This window comes from Delphinus delphis, chromosome 15 (genome assembly GCF_949987515.2).
Source record: "Delphinus delphis chromosome 15, mDelDel1.2, whole genome shotgun sequence".
Taxonomy (NCBI): Eukaryota; Metazoa; Chordata; class Mammalia; order Artiodactyla; family Delphinidae; genus Delphinus; species Delphinus delphis.
In genome coordinates this window covers 21930942-21947910 of record NC_082697.1, presented here as the reverse complement: position 1 = coordinate 21947910, position 16969 = coordinate 21930942, and the positions used below count along the sequence as shown (strand labels likewise).

Here is a 16969-nt window from a genome sequence, read left to right as displayed (position 1 = left end):
ACGGAACTCTTTCGTATGCAGGGAACTTACTGTATTTACTTGTTTTTATTATACTTTCCCGGTTTTTTTTTTAACATCTTTATTGGAGTATAATTGCTTTACAATATTGTGTTAGTTTCTGCTTTATAACAGAGTGAATCAGCTATACATACACATATATCCCCATATCCCCTCCCTCTTGCATCTCTTTCCCACCCTCCCTATCCCAACCCTCTAGGTGGTCACAAAACACCAAGCTGATCTCCCTGTGCTATGCGGCTGCTTCCCACTAGCTGTCTATTTTACGTTTGGTAGTGTATATATGTCCGTGCTACTCTCTCACTTCGTCCCAGCTTACCCTTCCCCCTCCCTGTGTTCTAGAATATAAGCTCTATGAGGTCAGGGACTTTGTTTGCTCACAACTGTATTCCCAGTGCCTAGAACAGCACTTGGCACATAGTGGGAGCTCTAGAAATATTTGTTGAATGAATCAATGGTATTGCTCATAGGTGAACAAAGTCACCAGTGGATGAAGGATGACTTTCGCCCAGAGTAGACAAATATGGCTAAGAGCCCGGTTCTGGGCTGGACCCCCTGGGTTTGAATCCCAGCTCTCTCCTTGCCAGCGGTGACCATGGCAATTCAGTTCACCCTTCTGTGCCTCAGTTCCTCGTCTGTGAGATGCAAAGGATGCCAATACCTCCCATTAGGCTGTGTGAGGAGCGCATGGGATTCTACACGTGAAGCTGCCCGGCTGACACTGAGTGTTTGGTAAGTGTTAGCTTTTTTTTTTTTAATATCTTGTAATACCACTTTGGGAAATGTAACTATGTAAAACATGAAAAATTAGGTTGAAGATAAAAGAAAAATGGAAATGCAGACCAGTATGGGGGAATTTTATTGTATTTATAAAGGAAAAGGTAGGTCAGAAATGAAATAGGATTAATCGGATGCTGTTGTGTCTCAGCTGCAGGCAGCAGGAAACATATGCAGAACCTTCATCCTTGGGAATTCCTGTCGCAGAAAGGAAGATAAATCTCAGTCTGGGGGCACTGGAGTAAAGGCAAGACGGGACAGGACAGCCGGAATAAGGGTGATGGAGACTCCGGTGTTAAGACTGACTATCTGGGTCCCAAAAGGACCTCAGTCTTAGCCCCAGTTCTCCCAACCTACTCCCAGTGAGATCCTGGGCAGTCACTTGCCTGTGTAGAAGCTGCTTCTAATCCCCAGACAGGGTTAGATTAGGTTATTCTTTCCAGCATACACATTCACCACACCCTTTACATCTCTTACCATTTATCACACATTAAATAATCCACCGTACAAGTAATTAATTTCTGTCTGCCTCAGTGTGTTATAAATTCCATGTGAGCAGAGACCATGGCTGTCTCATCCACTGCTGTCCCCCCAGCCCAGAGGCTGGCCATCTTTGGATGATTTTTAAGGGATGGGAAGGTGGATAAATCTGAACTTGTTTCCTTATAGGACTGTTACGTGGACACAAAGTGTGGTTAGTGCAAAAGGATGCCATCTGCCAAATCATTCTACTCTGCACTCGTAGGGTGTAAGAACTCATTCTGCTGTTATGTTTTCTCAGGCCCACTGTGATGTCCTGGTATTTGCAGCAGTTGAGCTGGAGGGGGAACAATGGCTGGAGCAGCCCCCAGGCCCCTTCCTGCTGCTCTATGACTTCGAGCTCTGTGAAGCCTCTGGCTTTTAACCTGCAGGAACAAAGCCTGCATTCTTAGGACTCGGCCCTCCTTAGGGCCATTCTGCCCCACCGGGGCCTGGTGGGAGTCATAAAGCAGGTGAATGATGACCTAATCCCAGCGTGAGAGGCACAGGGGAGGCATTATTCTTAGGGGCATTTTTTAAAAGAATTCTAGCCTTCGGGACCTTGGCGGTGATTGGAGCGAACCCACTCCCTTCACAGAGGAGGGAACTGGGAAGCTGACTTGCTCTGTGCGGAGAGTTGGCAGCAGAACCAGACCTGGGCCTCAGGTGTCCATCCTGCCTCCCAGGCTGGTTCCTGCCCCTCCTGCACTCTTCCTGTCACCCTGCTGCTGCTTGCATCTCCCCAGGACTGTACTTGGTGAGATCTCTGAGCTCTTGGTGTTTAATTAGGCTGGGAAGAAGGTGAGGGGGCACACGGAGAGCTCTGCTGGGAACTGAATTTGCTTAATAGTTTGGTCCAGAAGTGCCTGGCAGAGTCGTGCTGGGACACGTTTGTGCTCACAGTTCAAAGTCAGGCTCTAAAATATAGCAGTTTCTCCAAACAGTAGTGTCATTTGGGGAAACTGTCTGCGAAGTGGAGTTCATGTGAAGCGCTCCAGGGAAGAAAGGCAGGTCTTGGGCCTGCCTGGTCCCTGACTTGGGGCCAGATGCTGCCCCTTCTTTGCCTCAGTTTTCCTCCTCTGTAAAATGGGAAAACTCATTCCTGATCTCCCCTGACTCCTACTGGGATTGTGGGGGTCAGGGAGAGGGGAACTGACTGTCACTCCCGTCTCTCCCTCTCACGAGCGCTGCTCACACTTGTCCACCCGAGGGTGTTGGGAGGGGCTGGTCTTCCTTTGGCTTTACAGTTTTATGAACTTGGTAAGGGATCCAGGGCACGCCTCCTACTACATCAGCATCAGAGTCCCCTGGGACCCTTGTTAAGATGATTTAGATTCCTGGATCCTATCCCAGAACTGTTGAGTAACGTTTCTGGACACAGACACCGAGCCTGGCCTCTGGCTACACACTGGAGATGCAGCAATGGACAAGACCAGTCTCTGTCGCACATTTTCTCCCCTTCTTCCGGTTCTTGATGTGTGGAAGGAGGGACCCCATTCCCAGTTTGCTTGGTAGAGCCCCACACCTTTGGAGATGAGGAGTTTCTTTCCTTTTCCAGCCCACGCTCTGGGAAAGAAACCTCTGAGGTCCCTAAACACACACACACACACATGCACACATGCACATGCACGCACACACACACACATACACACGTATTCCCACCTGTGCTCCTGCAGCAGGGTCACCAGGATGTTCTCCAATGCCATCTGCTTTTGGTCTGCCCACGTGCTGTCCACCTGACGGCCAAGCCGTACCTTTGCTCCTTGCTCCTGGTTTCTCTCTCTATTCGATTAGAAAAAGAGAAAAAACTGAGGTTGCTACTTGAATAGGACGCAGAGAGGCCTGCGAAAGGCCAGGGCAAAGTTAACAGAGCAGGGTGCGTCCCTCTGCCTATTCCAATATCTGGCATAGACTCTTGCACCCAACTGAATTAGACTCAGTGACATTTAAGAAGACAGTATCTATAGGAGTGAAGACAATAGACTATGAAACACATATCTTCCTACAGACGACTTATTAATTACAAAGGAGAAAATGTCAACTTTACAGAGGAGAAACCTGGCAAACATCATGCTAACCAAGTGATCAAAGTTACCATCACCAATGGGACAAATTGACATCACGTGCCTCCTGATAGGATGCACTGAGAAGGACGTAACATCACTTCTTTTGCATAACATGAATGTAATCATGAGAAAGCACCAGGCAAGTCCAATATGAGGGACATTCTATAAAGAACTGGCCTTTACTAATCAAAAATGGCAATGTCACAAAAGACTGAAGAACTGGTCCAGATTGAAAGAAACTAAAGAGACATGACAACTATGATGCCACCTGTGATGCTGGATTGGGTCCTGGATGAGGAACATCTAGTTGGGGACAACTGGTGAAATTTGAATATGGACTCTAAGTGATAATTATACTGTGATTATGTAAGAGAGTGTCCTTTAATTAGATACTAGGAGACACACAGAAGTAGTTAAGGATAAAGGGTCATGATGACTGCAATCCACTCTCAAATGGCTCAGCAAAATAATAATAATATGTATTATTATTTGGGTTTGTGTGTGTATGTCTGGATACAAAGTAAGCAAATATAATAAAAATATTAGGAACTGTTAACTACAGGGAAGGGAATGTGAAAGCCCTTTGTACTATTGCTGCAACTTCTCTGTAAGTTTGGAATTTTTTCAAAATAAAAACTAAAAAGTGGGGCTTCCCTGGTGGCACAGTGGTTAAGAATCCACCTGCCAATGCAGGGAACATGGGTTTGAGTCCTGGTCCGAGAAGATCCCACATGCCGCGGAGCAACTAAGCTCATGCGCCACAGCTACTGAGCCTGCGCTACAGAGCCCGCGAGCCACAACTACTGAAGCCCGCGCACCTAGAGCCCATGCTCTGCAACAAGAGAAGCCACCGCAATGAGAAGCCCATGCACCGCAACGAAGAGTAGCCCCCACTCGTCACAACTAGAGGAAGCCCATGCGCAGCAATGAAGACCCAACACAGCCAAAAATAAATAAATTAATAAAATTTTAAAAAACAAACAAAAAACTAATAAGTGTTCAGGCTGTAGAGTCAGGCTGTTTGAATGCTAACTCTGCCACTCTTTGGTGTGTGTCCTTTAGAAGCTATTAATGTAGCTTCTGTACGATGGGGGTAAGAGAACCTGCTTTGTAGAGTTGTTGGAAAGAGCACATAAGAAGCTAAGAATAGGGACTTCCCTGGTGGTCCAGTGGTTAAGACTTCACGCTCCTAATGCAGGGGGCCCTTAGTTCGATCCCTGGTCAGGGAACTAGATCCCGCATGCTGCAACTATAAGATCCCACATGCTGCAACTAAAAGATTCCCACATACCGCAACTAAGGGTTTTCTTGCCACAGCTAAAGATCTCGTGTGCTGCAACTGAGACCCGGCACAGCCAAATAAATAAATAAATACTAAAAGAAAAATCAAAAGAAACTAAGAATAATGGCTAACACTACCAAGGGCTTACTCTGTGCCCAGCACTGTGCTGGGTGTGTGCAAATGTCCCAGGGTAAAGTCTTTGTTTCTGGCAGAGCCACAGTCAAGTGGTGACTACCACTGGTGTTGTCACTGTTGGAGCCCATCACAGGGACAAGCACATAGTGGGTGCTCAGTGATCATTTATTAGTTAAGCGTAAGCTGAGGTTTGACGTTGGAGCCCTTCTGCTATGGCGAGTCCAGAAATGACAGATGCTGTGCAAGGGGAGAGACCAAACTTGGTCCCTCCAAACCGCGATGCACTTGGGGTATGGGAAGAAGTCACGAGAACGTCAGCTCACCCCTGCTGCCTGCTCATGATGTCCTGGAGAAGCTTGCGGGCAGACAGCTGGGCCAGCACCTTCCGGTAGCTGTTGGTGAAGATGGCGTCTGCGTACCTCGGCATCCTAGTGGAAGGAGTCAGAGGTCAAAAGGCAGGGTGGGAGGCCCAGGAGGGCTGTGCTCACGGGGTCTCTATAAGGTCCTTCTGTGGCCTGTCCCCAGAGAGAGCTGGAACCTGGGCTGAGTGACCTCTCTGGGGCTCAGAGTCTGCCTCCCTCCCAGAGATGAGTAGTGGAGGCTGCCCGAGGAGATAGCTGGGGACCAGCTGGTGGCTTGATTCTGCACCCCCTAAGTAGCAACCCTGGCAGGGCTGGCTTTGGGGTGGCAGGAATACAGCAGGCCCTGTTGTCAGGACTGCTTACCTGAGGGGCTGGGAGGGTGGGGAGCCGTGGGAGCCGCTGCTGAGGGTGAGGGTCACGAGGAAGAACACCCAGAGCAGCATCCTTCACCCCTGTGCTGGCACCTGGGGAGTGACAGGAAGAAAAGGTCAGGTGAAGCCATAGCCACTGGGATGTCTTTTGCTGGGTGGGCCCAGCCCTGGGCTTGGCTCCATGCAAGTTTGGCCCTTGTCTTTTGGAAGCTGTTGGGTAGGAAAAGGAACCCAGACACACCCGGGTTCAAGTTCTGCCTCTGATAGTCACAAGCTCTGACCTCATTTTTTCCATCTGTAAAATGGGCATGATAAGGCTACTCTGCTGACCTCACAGGGTTGAACATAAAATGAATGATAATGGTGAAACTGCCCCTCCTTGTAAGGCCTTATACATGGGATTCAGGCCTCAGCAAGGAACAGGGGAGGAGCAAGCACCTTCCCCTAGTCACCTAAGTCACCCACCAGCCCAGTGTGGCACTGACGGTATTGAACAGGGCTAACAGCTCAGGCTCTGAGTCAGACAAATCTGAGTTCACATCTGGGCTCTGCCGTCAGTAGCTGTGCATCCAGGACTAGTGGCTTCTCCTTTCTGGACCTCAGTTTCTCTATCCATAAAATGGAGTCAATAACTACACCTACTGCATAGGGTCCTTGTGAGTATGAGGTGAGATGAGGCACCTGAAGTGAGCGCTTGGCACGTGGGCAATTCTCCACACACCTCTGCTCCGACGACCTAATGCTCAGGGAGCAGGCTGTCCTGATTTTGTGAGGAGTCGGAGGAAAGGGAGGAAGGCTATACATCTTGCTCCAGATGCTTAGATTTTGCCCTGGAAGAGGCCAGGGAGCCTGGGGAGCCCGTGAGGCAGAATCATCTCATAGATCATGTGATTGTTCTTCATTGGGGCCTGCTGACACCGTGCTCGGCAATTAGGGGAAGAACAGTCTACAGGGAGAGAGCTGCCTCGGCTGGGGCGGTGCCCCTACTGTCAGACCACGGTGTGGAAATGGCGGGCCTCGGAGTGACTCAGCCATCTCAGATCTGGGTCTTCTCATCTCCCAGGGGCACCCCCTCTCAGCAGGATGTGCCCTCCATGGGGATACAGACCCCTCCGGAGGCTCAGCCAGCCCCTGGGAGGGCAGGACCCCTCATGTTCCACCATCTCCCCGCATCACTCCATGTCCAGCTGGTCCTGCTGAGGAGGGGTTTCCGGCAGGCAGGGCCAGCCCTGAGGGAATCCACTTCCTTTCCCGGGCTCACTTGCCCTCTCAGGGCATCACCCCTCTTCTCCCAGACACTGGGGTCTCGACTAACCCAGGGATGCCCTGAGACTCCAGGAAGCACGCTGGGGACTGCTCAATGCTGCCCGAGACCCCTGCACCTCCAGAGCAGGAGGGAGCAGCCAGCCAGGCCTCAATCATCAGCCCCTCTTTGACGTGCACCCCTTCATCCTCCCCGTCCAAAGACAATGCTCCAGTTTCAGCGCAAACACTTGCTGCTGCTGAGTGACAGGGAGCTCACTACTCTAAGCCAGTCTGTCTTATTTCCAGGCAGCTCTTGCTTTTAGGAAGTTTTTCTCGTTGCACCAAGTCCAAGTCCCCTTATCCTGCAAATACTTGTTAAGCGTTTACTATTCTGCTAAGGATTGGGGCTAGAGAAAAGATGAGACCGTGGTGTCGGCCCCACGGGCTGCCCCTTTGACATCCACCTGCCGTGCCTCCCAGACCTTCTGCGCCTTCATCAACACGACAAGCCCTTTAGGTGCGTTTTGCATCTGACTTAGAACTTGACCCCCCAGACCAAGGATCTTCAGTCTTCTGTCCTCATCACACACTATCACACCTGGCCCCCCTTTCCCGACCTGGTCCACTGCTGGAGTTTCCTAAGTAAGGAGATCTTTGGAGGCAAAGGGGTCTCCTTGACATGACCACTGTTCTTCTGTCTCCCAGCTGCATCCTGGGATTTCTCGCGTTCTTTCCTGCTGATCTTGTAATGACCTGAGCACATCCAGGCCCCCAGTCACCTCACTCACCCCTCCGAAGCCCGTGACACCTCACCCCCTCCAGAGCGAAGCCCTGACCCCTGTTTTTGGCCTAAGCTCCACGTCAGCCTCCCCACCCGCTGCCCCTTCTCCCGGGGCTGGCACAAGTGATTCCCAGCCCCTGTGCCCAGCCGGCCCGCACAGCCCACCCTCACACTCGCCCTCGGGAGCAGGTATCACGACCTCCAATTTTACAGCCAAGGAAATGAGCCCAGAGAGGAGAAGGGCCTTTCTCCATGGTCCTCCATCAAATTAGTTTCGGACTGGGCACTTCAGAACGGGCCTCCTGATCCGCACGGCGGCCTCTCAGAAACAAGCCCTTATTCACAAGACTCCCTATTCATGGGGTGCTTCAGAATTCATCACCTGCACATGGGAAACGGTTCTGAGAAGACTGAAAGCTTTTGCTCTTTGTTACTGGTCTCTGGGGAAGAAACAAGGGGGACAAACAGGAACACCTGCTTGGTTGGCGTGTCCCTGTGCACATCCGATGGTTTTAGGGAGTTGAAAATAACCCGATAGTGGCAGACTTTGGGGGGCAAGTCATAGTAAATCCAGTAACCCGTGGTCATGCAGAAGGAGACTGGGCAACCGCATAATCTGGTCAACCAAGAGGCACAAGATTTGCCATAAACGGCTTGCCCCAGGGATGGGTCAAGCCACCACTGTAACCTCTGGGGTATGAGAACCTAATCTATGGAGTGGCAAAATCCCATTAGACAAAGAGGGAAAGCAGCAAGAATTATCCAGTTTCTGGTATGATGAGAATAGAGGTTGTGTCACTAGGACTAAAATAGCTGTTGGCAGGCATCTTCCACCTGGCCAGTCTAAGGAGCTAGAATTCACTGAATTAAATCGAGCATGAGTCTGAGAGCACCACTGACACCCCCTTGATGGCTCCAAAGGCATTTTAGGGTTTATCATCTATCATGATGAGTATCAGTTAGCTCTGCGCAGTGCTTACAAACTAATTCTGTGATGAGATATATTTGAGGTCGTCTGGACTCAGGATAAATGGGCATTTGATTTACATCAGTTGACACTTCTTGCCAGACTTCATGCCAGGATTGCTAAAGGAATTCTGCAGATGAACCTTCAGCTAACAGCAGAGGTCAGGTCTCAAGTGCCAAACTAGCAAGGCCATGTTTGAGCTCCTGGAAAAAAATCTTTTACCTTTCTTAAATATTCTGCTGTGTAATTTAAGAACCCCAAAGCATTGGCGTCCTGATTCAGTTTATAAACTGTTTCACCGATAGGGTTCCGAGTCGAAGGAGATCTAAGTTTTTCGTGAGGAAGCATCTTGAATGGTCATTCAAAAGAGTGACACCCCATCTCCTTCCAGAAAGGGTTTGAGATGGTTTATGGTAAAAGTTACAAGTACTTCAGGACCATTAAAGCCCGGGTCGAGAGACGAGCGTGGGGGTAATGGAGTGCTCCAAGGGTAGATAATTGTGTCTAAAACCTAGAGTAAGGAGCGCGGCTGCAATTGAGCAAGAAAGCAAAACATTATCAATTTCCAGGCAATTATGCTGAATCGGTTCTGAGCGATCGGTACGCGGTATTGATTTGCACAGCCACTTGGTTCCTTTCTGGTCCATGGCAGAATCCCGTGCTTGACAGGAGAATCTAGCCAGGTGATGTCTTGCCCCAGAAGCCCACCTGTACACCCTCGAAGGAGCACTGCACTGAGACCTCATCTGCCCCAGACAGACACCCGGCACGTGTCTGCTGCCACCTCTCCAGGGACTGAGGTCCACGCATTCGAGATAACCTCAAAATGACACCCGCCGTCAAAAGCATATTCCAGAGCCCCTAGCGAGGGGCCTAAAATGTACTCACCAGTCCACGGGCAAAGAGGATGGCAGTGGCCTCTTGGATGTGGTGTCTCTGAGTTGCTCTCAACTTTCGCACCCCCATCCAGCCCAGCCCCCGGGGCCGCCCCCCTCTCACCTCCGAGGTGGTGGGTCTCCCTCTGCTCTGAGACGTTGCTCCGGCTCCACGGGCCCCCGCGCTCGGCGTTTGCTCCAGCGGCTGCGTGGCGCTCCCATCATTTATACCTTCATTTTCCCCAGCGTTGTCAGCGTCAGAGAATCAATTACTCACAAGTCCACCAAAGGATCATTTTTAGCATCACACTGACGAACCCTAATAGGGGAAAGAGGTTTTGCCCCTTGCAAATTAAGGCTTGTAATGAACATTCCCTTTATCTTTGATAGAACAGACAGAGCGGAAAGTTACATTATTCCAAGAGGAACAGAGAGTCTAATACTGCTCCTCTAATAATTGGAGTACTCCTTACAGTGAAACACCAAGGGTTCATTTACTCTCTGAGATAAATGAGCCTTTTAAAAGTTCATATAATCTTGTTTTGTCCGTGTGCAACTTTATTTCACTTCAGGGCAGTCAACTTTACAGACTAAGTGTTTTGTGTTTTTCTCCCCTTAGTGAGGAGAGTTGTTTGCGGTTTCCCTTATCCAATTATCAGGATTTTCCTCTATTTGACTTAACCCACTGTGGTCACAGACTGGTGTAGGCAGCTAGCCCGGGGGGCACCCATAGTCGCGTGTCGGAGCAGCCAGACGTAGATAGTTGCCTCAGAGGTGTGTGAAGTGAGAGGGAAGAGACGGAAATCTTGGGACAGCGGTGTTTCCAGATTTCTCTAGCCTATAGCTAAAGAATCTTCAAGAACGGCATGAAAGTGCGCGAGGCAGAAGCTCTGGTTTCCCATACGGCTGTTGTCGAGGAGTGGAAATAGCCCTAAGGTAAGAGTCCAGACACCTGCTGTCCCTCCTATGCCTGTCCATCACGACCTCGGTGACCCTCAGCAAGCTACTTCTACCCTCCAAGCCTCAGCTTCTATACCATCAATTCCCACTTGCACCCCCAGCGAAACAGCAGAGAACAGTAGCTTTCAAACTTTTAAAAGAGTTTGAACATGGATTTTCTTCGGAAATCTTCTATGAAAGTGCAGTATATAAAACAGATTTTTTTAAACGGGGCTGCTCTGGTCGAAGAATGGAGACTGGAGACTGTCTTTGCCTGCCCCTGGGCAACTCTACGGTTCACATTTAGAACCAGTAATGTCTGAAGGAACCTCCTAGCAGTGGCATTTGTGATCCAGTTTCTTAGCTTGCACTAAGCCATGTTCTTGGTAAACATGGGTTGTTCCCCAGAGAAGCAGGGACTGAGTGTCATGTCGCCCTGAAGGCCCGGACACAAAGTGGTCAGGTCAGGCCAGATCTCCAGGGACTAAGAATAGGCTGACAGGTCACAGCAGCAGGTGGTAGATGGAGGAGTTGGGAGCCCCCAGGGCAGTGGGTCAGAAGGTGTGGGGTTATCTCAGCCAGCACAAGGTGGGGACCACAGAGAGCTGGGCGCCCAGAATGGACACAAGGCCAGGGGACAGATATAGGACACACAGAATTGGCTGAAGAAACCATGGGACTCAGAATTCAACCCCAGCTGAAGCTCTGCGCCAGAGATTGAGCTAAAGACTTCATGCTTGATCTCAGTTTCCTAATCTGTAAAGTGGGAGTGAAGCTCATGAGGCTGTTGGGTGAGGATTAAATGTGACAGTGGATAAGGTACAGGCCTGGAATAGAGTAAGTCTCATAAATTAGCTCTTACCGCTGCTGTCGTTGTTGTTGTTATAAATGAGGAAACAGGCACAAAGAGGCTGCCCACTTTCTCACAGTCACACAGCTGGGCAGCGGTAGAGCCAGGACTCAAAGATTTCTGACTTGCAAATTCAGTGCTCCACAACAAGCTAATGTTTCATGGTCCACCAATTCTTATTTTCCTACTTTTTTTTTTTTTAAAGAACTTTAATGGTTTTATTGAAGTACAATTCACACATCATAAAAGTCATCTGTTTGAAGTCTACGGTTCAATGAGTTTTCATAAGTTTATCCAGTTGTGCCACCATCTCCCCAGGCAGGTAGACCTAGAGAGGGACACACGAAGTGTTTAATTGCTCTGAGCCTCAGTTACCACATCTGTACAATGGGCACCATAATACCTGCCTCCCCAGGTTGTTGTGAGGATCAGAAATATGCTTGTAAAGTGTCTGGTACACTTGGCCAGTGTCAGCTGTTACTGTAGTTCTTATGATCAGAGCTGAGCTCTGAAAGCCGGAAAGGGAGAGCTGGGAGCCATCCTGGGTGATGAGCTTAACTTGCTGTAAATTCTTAAACCCATCAAGGAAGAGGCTGAAGGGAGGAAGCCAGGACGAGCCTTGAGACTGAGAGCCCAGCCCCCTCCACCAGTTCCGTCCTCATCCTCCGAGAGGGGTGGGAACAGCTCGCTCACCACCCGGCTCTCTTCGCAGGACGGGTTTTCATCCAGCGTTAATTAGCGAGATCGGGCCTGTGTGTAAGGGTTGGGGGCTTGAGCTGTGGAAAGAAAGCGCCCCAGAGAAAGGCTGGCTTTAAAAGGCTCCAAAAGGCTGGGGCAGTGAGGCTCCACTGAGAGACAAGCCGTGCATTTGTGTTGCAAATTTGCAGTGTGCTGGAGCCAGCCATTCAAAGAGGGTGATGCTGAAGGCGAGGGGCTTGGGGGTGGGGAGGACAGAGGAAGTCGACAAAGGGGGCCTGTCCGAGGGCCTCAGACCCTGCTTTGTAAAAGCTGCTTTCATTGCCCTCCCTGGATGATGGCAGCGTTCCCAGCCCGAGGCCACCGTGCAGGGACGGAAGGCCTGGACCCCAGACTCCCAGATTCCCTTGACGCCCCCTGCCCCCCACTCCGCGCCTTCTGGGACTGTTTTCATGGAGTCAGCGGCAGCAGATGGCACAGGAGTGCTCATGATGCTGTGTCAGAGTGAGGGGCTAGTGGTTGGCCTTGCTGGGTGGCCTGAGGCAACGTGACGCGACTTCCCTGAGCCTCAGTTTCCCCTTCTGTGAAACAGGGCCAGTGGGGTCCTTTCTCCTACTTCACGTCCTACCCAAGCAGAAGGGCCTGTGATTGGAGGGTGATCCAATCACCATTAGAAGTTCATCTCTTTCTGGAAAAGTCTGCATTTGGGAAGGTCATTGGAAGAGTTCTTTTTAAGAGGTAAAGTCGATTATACTTAGCAAATCAGTTAAGTGACTCTGGGTTGCTCAGAAATGTTACTCGCATGAGTATTTTAAACAGTCACCTTGCTTGGAATCTTGGGGCCTGCCCCAAATCAGTTATTATGGCTGTGAGTCAGGTTGGTTTTCTGGGTTGGTAGACACAGTGCAGGTGCCAGGCATGAGGCACAGGAAGGCTGTTCCCAGCTGATCCTTCAGGCAAGCTCTCCTTGGTGAAGATCTATGTGACCACCCTTCAAAGCACCCTTTGGATCCCGCCTCTGCAAGAAGCATTCCCTACTGGTCTTGCCTTGTGATTCACAGATTTTTTATGTGGTAAAGCAACTCCTTCTCTGAGACCCTTGGGATGTCTGGGACCAGATCTGATTCGTAACTGAACCCCCCAAAGCTTTTAATTTCTTCCAGCTTTATTGAGATATAGTTGACATATATAAAACTTTCTAATCAAAGTGCCGTCCCTAGACCAGGGGTATCAGCAGCTTGTTAGAAATGCAGAATCTTAGGCTCCACCCTAGACGACTGAATCAGAGGCCAAATTCCCTTTTGTTCCAGGATTCTAAAGGCATCGGGCACCTAAGATGGTCTCGGAACGCCCTGGGGTTCTCCAACCAGGGAGGAGGGCCATGGCCGCAGGCAACCAGGAGATGTCGCTCTTCCCTAGTCATTGGCCGTGTCGGGCTTTGCGAAGAAAGCCAGAGGCCCCAAAGCCAGGGCTTTGTCCGTTTTGAAAGCCTAGGAGCACCGAGGGGTCCAGGTCAATTACATCCACCAGGCCATCCTCTCCTCAGCCACCCAGGCTCCCCATCTTTCTCTGCCCAGTTCCTGCCCTGGGTTCTCACCTGTGTTTCCAGTTAGGAGAGGCTGTGTGATCCCCAAGCCCAGCCCCTGCCCCAGGATCCCCAGGAGGAAGCCCAAAGGAGAAAACGCAGCCCTTGGAGCCTCCCTAAGGCCTGGCTCATCAGGCAAGAACGTGGCCGGGTGAGGACGAAGACATCTTTTGGGAGGCCCCTTCTCACTTGGAGTCTGAGTTGTTGCATCTCAGTGACAACAGGACTTGCAGACACAGAGAGAGAAAGTCGAGTGTCTATAGGAAAAACCCAAGGCCCGCCTGGCACTCTAGTTTCCAGTTTCCCATCTGAAATCGGTGCCCAGTGCCAGGGGCGGGGTTATGGCTTCACTTCCCCTCTGTGGTTACAGTGCAGTTAAGGGAGCTCCATTAGCCATGGATGCAGCAAACCTGGCCAAAGAGCCCTTACTCCAGACTGGAAGCAGAATTGCTGGGGTTTCCCTCTGGGGCCAAAGCTCCCCATCTGGCCATATCCTCCTGGCCTTCCCTCATCCTGCATCATTTTTTCTCTGAACATCCAGGCTACAGAGCAGAAGGAAGATCTGTATCCACACTCAGCATCACCCTTGGAGCTGGAATTCTCCTCTAACCTGGGAATCCATCCCTAACGGATGGCGGAGACTTGGCTTCCTAAGTCCTGTCATTCCAGCCTCTGGGTCAGCCCCACTCAGCGCCACCCAATCGTTTACAGGAATCTAGTTGTCCTGGGTCACAGCAGCACAGGAGTATCATCTCTTGATGCTTACCATGTGCTAGTCATGTAACATACATGATCTTCAATAACCTTAAGGGTTAGGAGCATAAAGTGATCTCATTTTATGGTGGAAGAAGCCATTGGGCTTGGAGCCATTGGGTAAATTGTCCAACCTCACACAGACAGTAAATGGGGAAGCCAGGGCTAGAAGCGGCACCCGTCTCCCTCCAGACAAGCCTTACTGCCCTCGCTCCAGCAGTGCTACCGGCTACCCCAGCCTCAGCATTTTTTGGGACCATGCTGTGTGGCTTGTGGGAATCTTAGTTCCCCGACCAGGGATTGAACCCGGGTCCTCGGCAGTGAAAGTGCAGAGTCCTAACCACTGGACCTCCAGGGAATTTTCCAGACTCAGCATCTGACGGCTGATTTCTGCCAGCTCCTCGTGACAGATATCAGATTTCCTTTGAGCAGTATCAGTAGGCTCTCTGTGGACCCTGTGAGGTGGAATGATAAGTGTGATAAGTGAGGATTTCCTATGGCTGATGCCAGGGAAGTTGTGATGGGAGATGGCCCTGTACTTTTCACATGGCACTCATCATGGTGACAGTGACATTTCTGATTAGTATCAGAACTTTGGTGATTTCAGCAGTGAACCTGGAACCAAAAGTCCTGGGCTCACATCGGACCCGATTCACACGTCCTTTAGGTTAGAGATGATCTCAGGCACACACAGGCTTTCCAGAATACTAATCAACGATGAAAATTCATCATTAGTTTATTTACATATTTCATCATTCATTTCAGGCTCTCATCTTTCCTTTGATAATTCATCCATCAGACATCATTGTAGTAAAACCTTGCCGGGAGCTAAGCATTATGTTTGAGATCCAGGAGCCAAGAAATGGTAAGATACAATTTAAATTAATTAATATTTATCAAGTGCCTGCTGGGTGCCATTCACTGTGTCGGGGGCTCCAGGCATTCTGGGGACTTGCTTTGGTGGAGATTTCATTCTAGCTGGGAAGGCAGGCAGGCAGCAAACACATAATTACATACAGTGTGATACACACGGTCTACAATAGAGGTGTGTGCCTGGTGCTATAGGAGCAGAGTGGGTGGGGAATTCACTCTGCTGGGGAGGAGGAGAGGCTTTGCAGAGGAGCTGACATTTAGGCTAGGCCTCGGAGAGACGGGAAGCGTTGATACAGCATGAACAGAGGCCTGGAGGCACGATCCAGGCAAGCAGCTTGCTGTGGCTAGAGTGAGGATGCTCAGCTTTTGTGTGCTTTGGGCCTAGACCCCCCGATGCAGTTGTCTGGGGTAGGGCCCAGGGTTCTGCATTTTCCACCAAGGCCCCAGATGATTATGGTGCAGAGGTGAGAGATGGCAGTCTGAGAAACCCAGGCCTAGTGCTTCCTCTGCAGGGAATGCAGAGGACGATTCTGGAACCATAAGTGGAGGCCAAGCTGTGCAGGGTGTCAAATACCTTGCTAAGGAATTTGGGCCTTTTCTCTTCTCAGCGGAGAGAGCCCATGAGAGGCCTTCAAGCCCAAGAGTGGTGGTTTTGGAAGGAGCATCTTGCCAGCAGCCTGGATGGGGGACTGAAAGCAGAGAGGCCCCGGGGAAGGAGCCCGGGTAGGAAGCTTTTAGAGCTGGCCAGGTCTGCGGGCCTGAGGGCCTGAGCCAAGGCCCACCAAGGAGGTGGGTGGGGCACCTGAGGTAGATTTGAGAGGGCTCTCTGGAAGATGGGACCACGGGCCTGAGGTAGACGGGATGAGGGAAGGGGAGGGGGGGAGGGGCTGGGGGACTTGAGGGCTGATCGGATGCTTTGGGGGGCAGATTGGGAGGAAGAGCAATGAGTTCCAATTTACAAATGTTGAGTTTTTCCGGACGCAAGGCGCCTCCAGGAGGAAGTGGGTAACAGGCTCTTGGATCCAGTCTGGAGCTCCATCTGGGCTGGGGGTGCGGGGAGCCAGCACAGAGGAGGCAGTAGGGGTGGTGGGAGGAACCGCTAAGCACCAAGGGGGGTTCCTGGAGAGAAGACACATTTTCAGGGCAGGTGGAGGCAGAATTGGAAAAAGTGGAGGAAAAGAACAAATTAGAAAAGTAGGCTCTTTGTTGTCAATGTATTATCTCCACTTTGCAGATGGAAAAACTAGAACTAAGACAGACACTTAAATGCCTTGTCCTTGGTCCCTGTGCTCATCAGGGTGGGGCTGGGATTTGAATCTAAGCCTCTTTGGCTCCAGCACCTATATATTCTCTTCTCTGCTGCGACCCCCAGGAGGCAAATCCCATCCCCAGATATGAGATAAACAGATTCATAGATTGGGGGAGGGGCAGATGCAGCAAAAAACCAACTTGCGAGAGAAAGGCAGTGGAGAACAGTGTATTAAGGGAGTGTGTTTTTCTTGACCTCTCCCCACAAGAGTATTTTGAAGCAAATCCCAGACCTCATATCACGTAATCCATAAATATTTCAGTCTGTATCTCAACAAGATAAGGGCTCTTTCTTTAACAGCGTCACAATACCATTATCACACTTAAAGAAAAATCTAACGGTAATTCCTATTAAGTGAACCTACCGAGGGCAATTTGACAAGACCTCAGAATGTGCTTATCCTGAGCCAGTATTGTCACAAAGCCACGATAAGGAATTTAAATTTTCCCAAGATAATTACAGTGAGGGCTGAACAGGGGATTGGAAATGCAGGAGATTTGAGAAGCTTTGGGGGCCCTGGAAAGGAAATGTTATAAAGGAAAAAAAAAAAAAAAGTCTGGAAAGGT

The 16969-nt window shown here is 50.3% G+C and overlaps 1 protein-coding gene across 1 annotated transcript; it reads right to left on the bottom strand.

Moving 5' to 3' along the window:
• Nucleotides 1-871: 871 nt before the first annotated feature.
• Nucleotides 872-5602, bottom strand: GHRH (growth hormone releasing hormone). Its single transcript, XM_060032729.1, has 4 exons — nt 5523-5602; nt 5121-5225; nt 2977-3096; nt 872-993 (listed from the first exon to the last, which is right to left on the bottom strand). The coding sequence occupies exons 1-4, from the start codon at nt 5600-5602 to the stop codon at nt 978-980; spliced, it is 321 nt and encodes a 106-aa protein (XP_059888712.1). The 3' UTR covers nt 872-977.
• Between the last annotated feature and the right edge of the window lie 11367 nt (nt 5603-16969).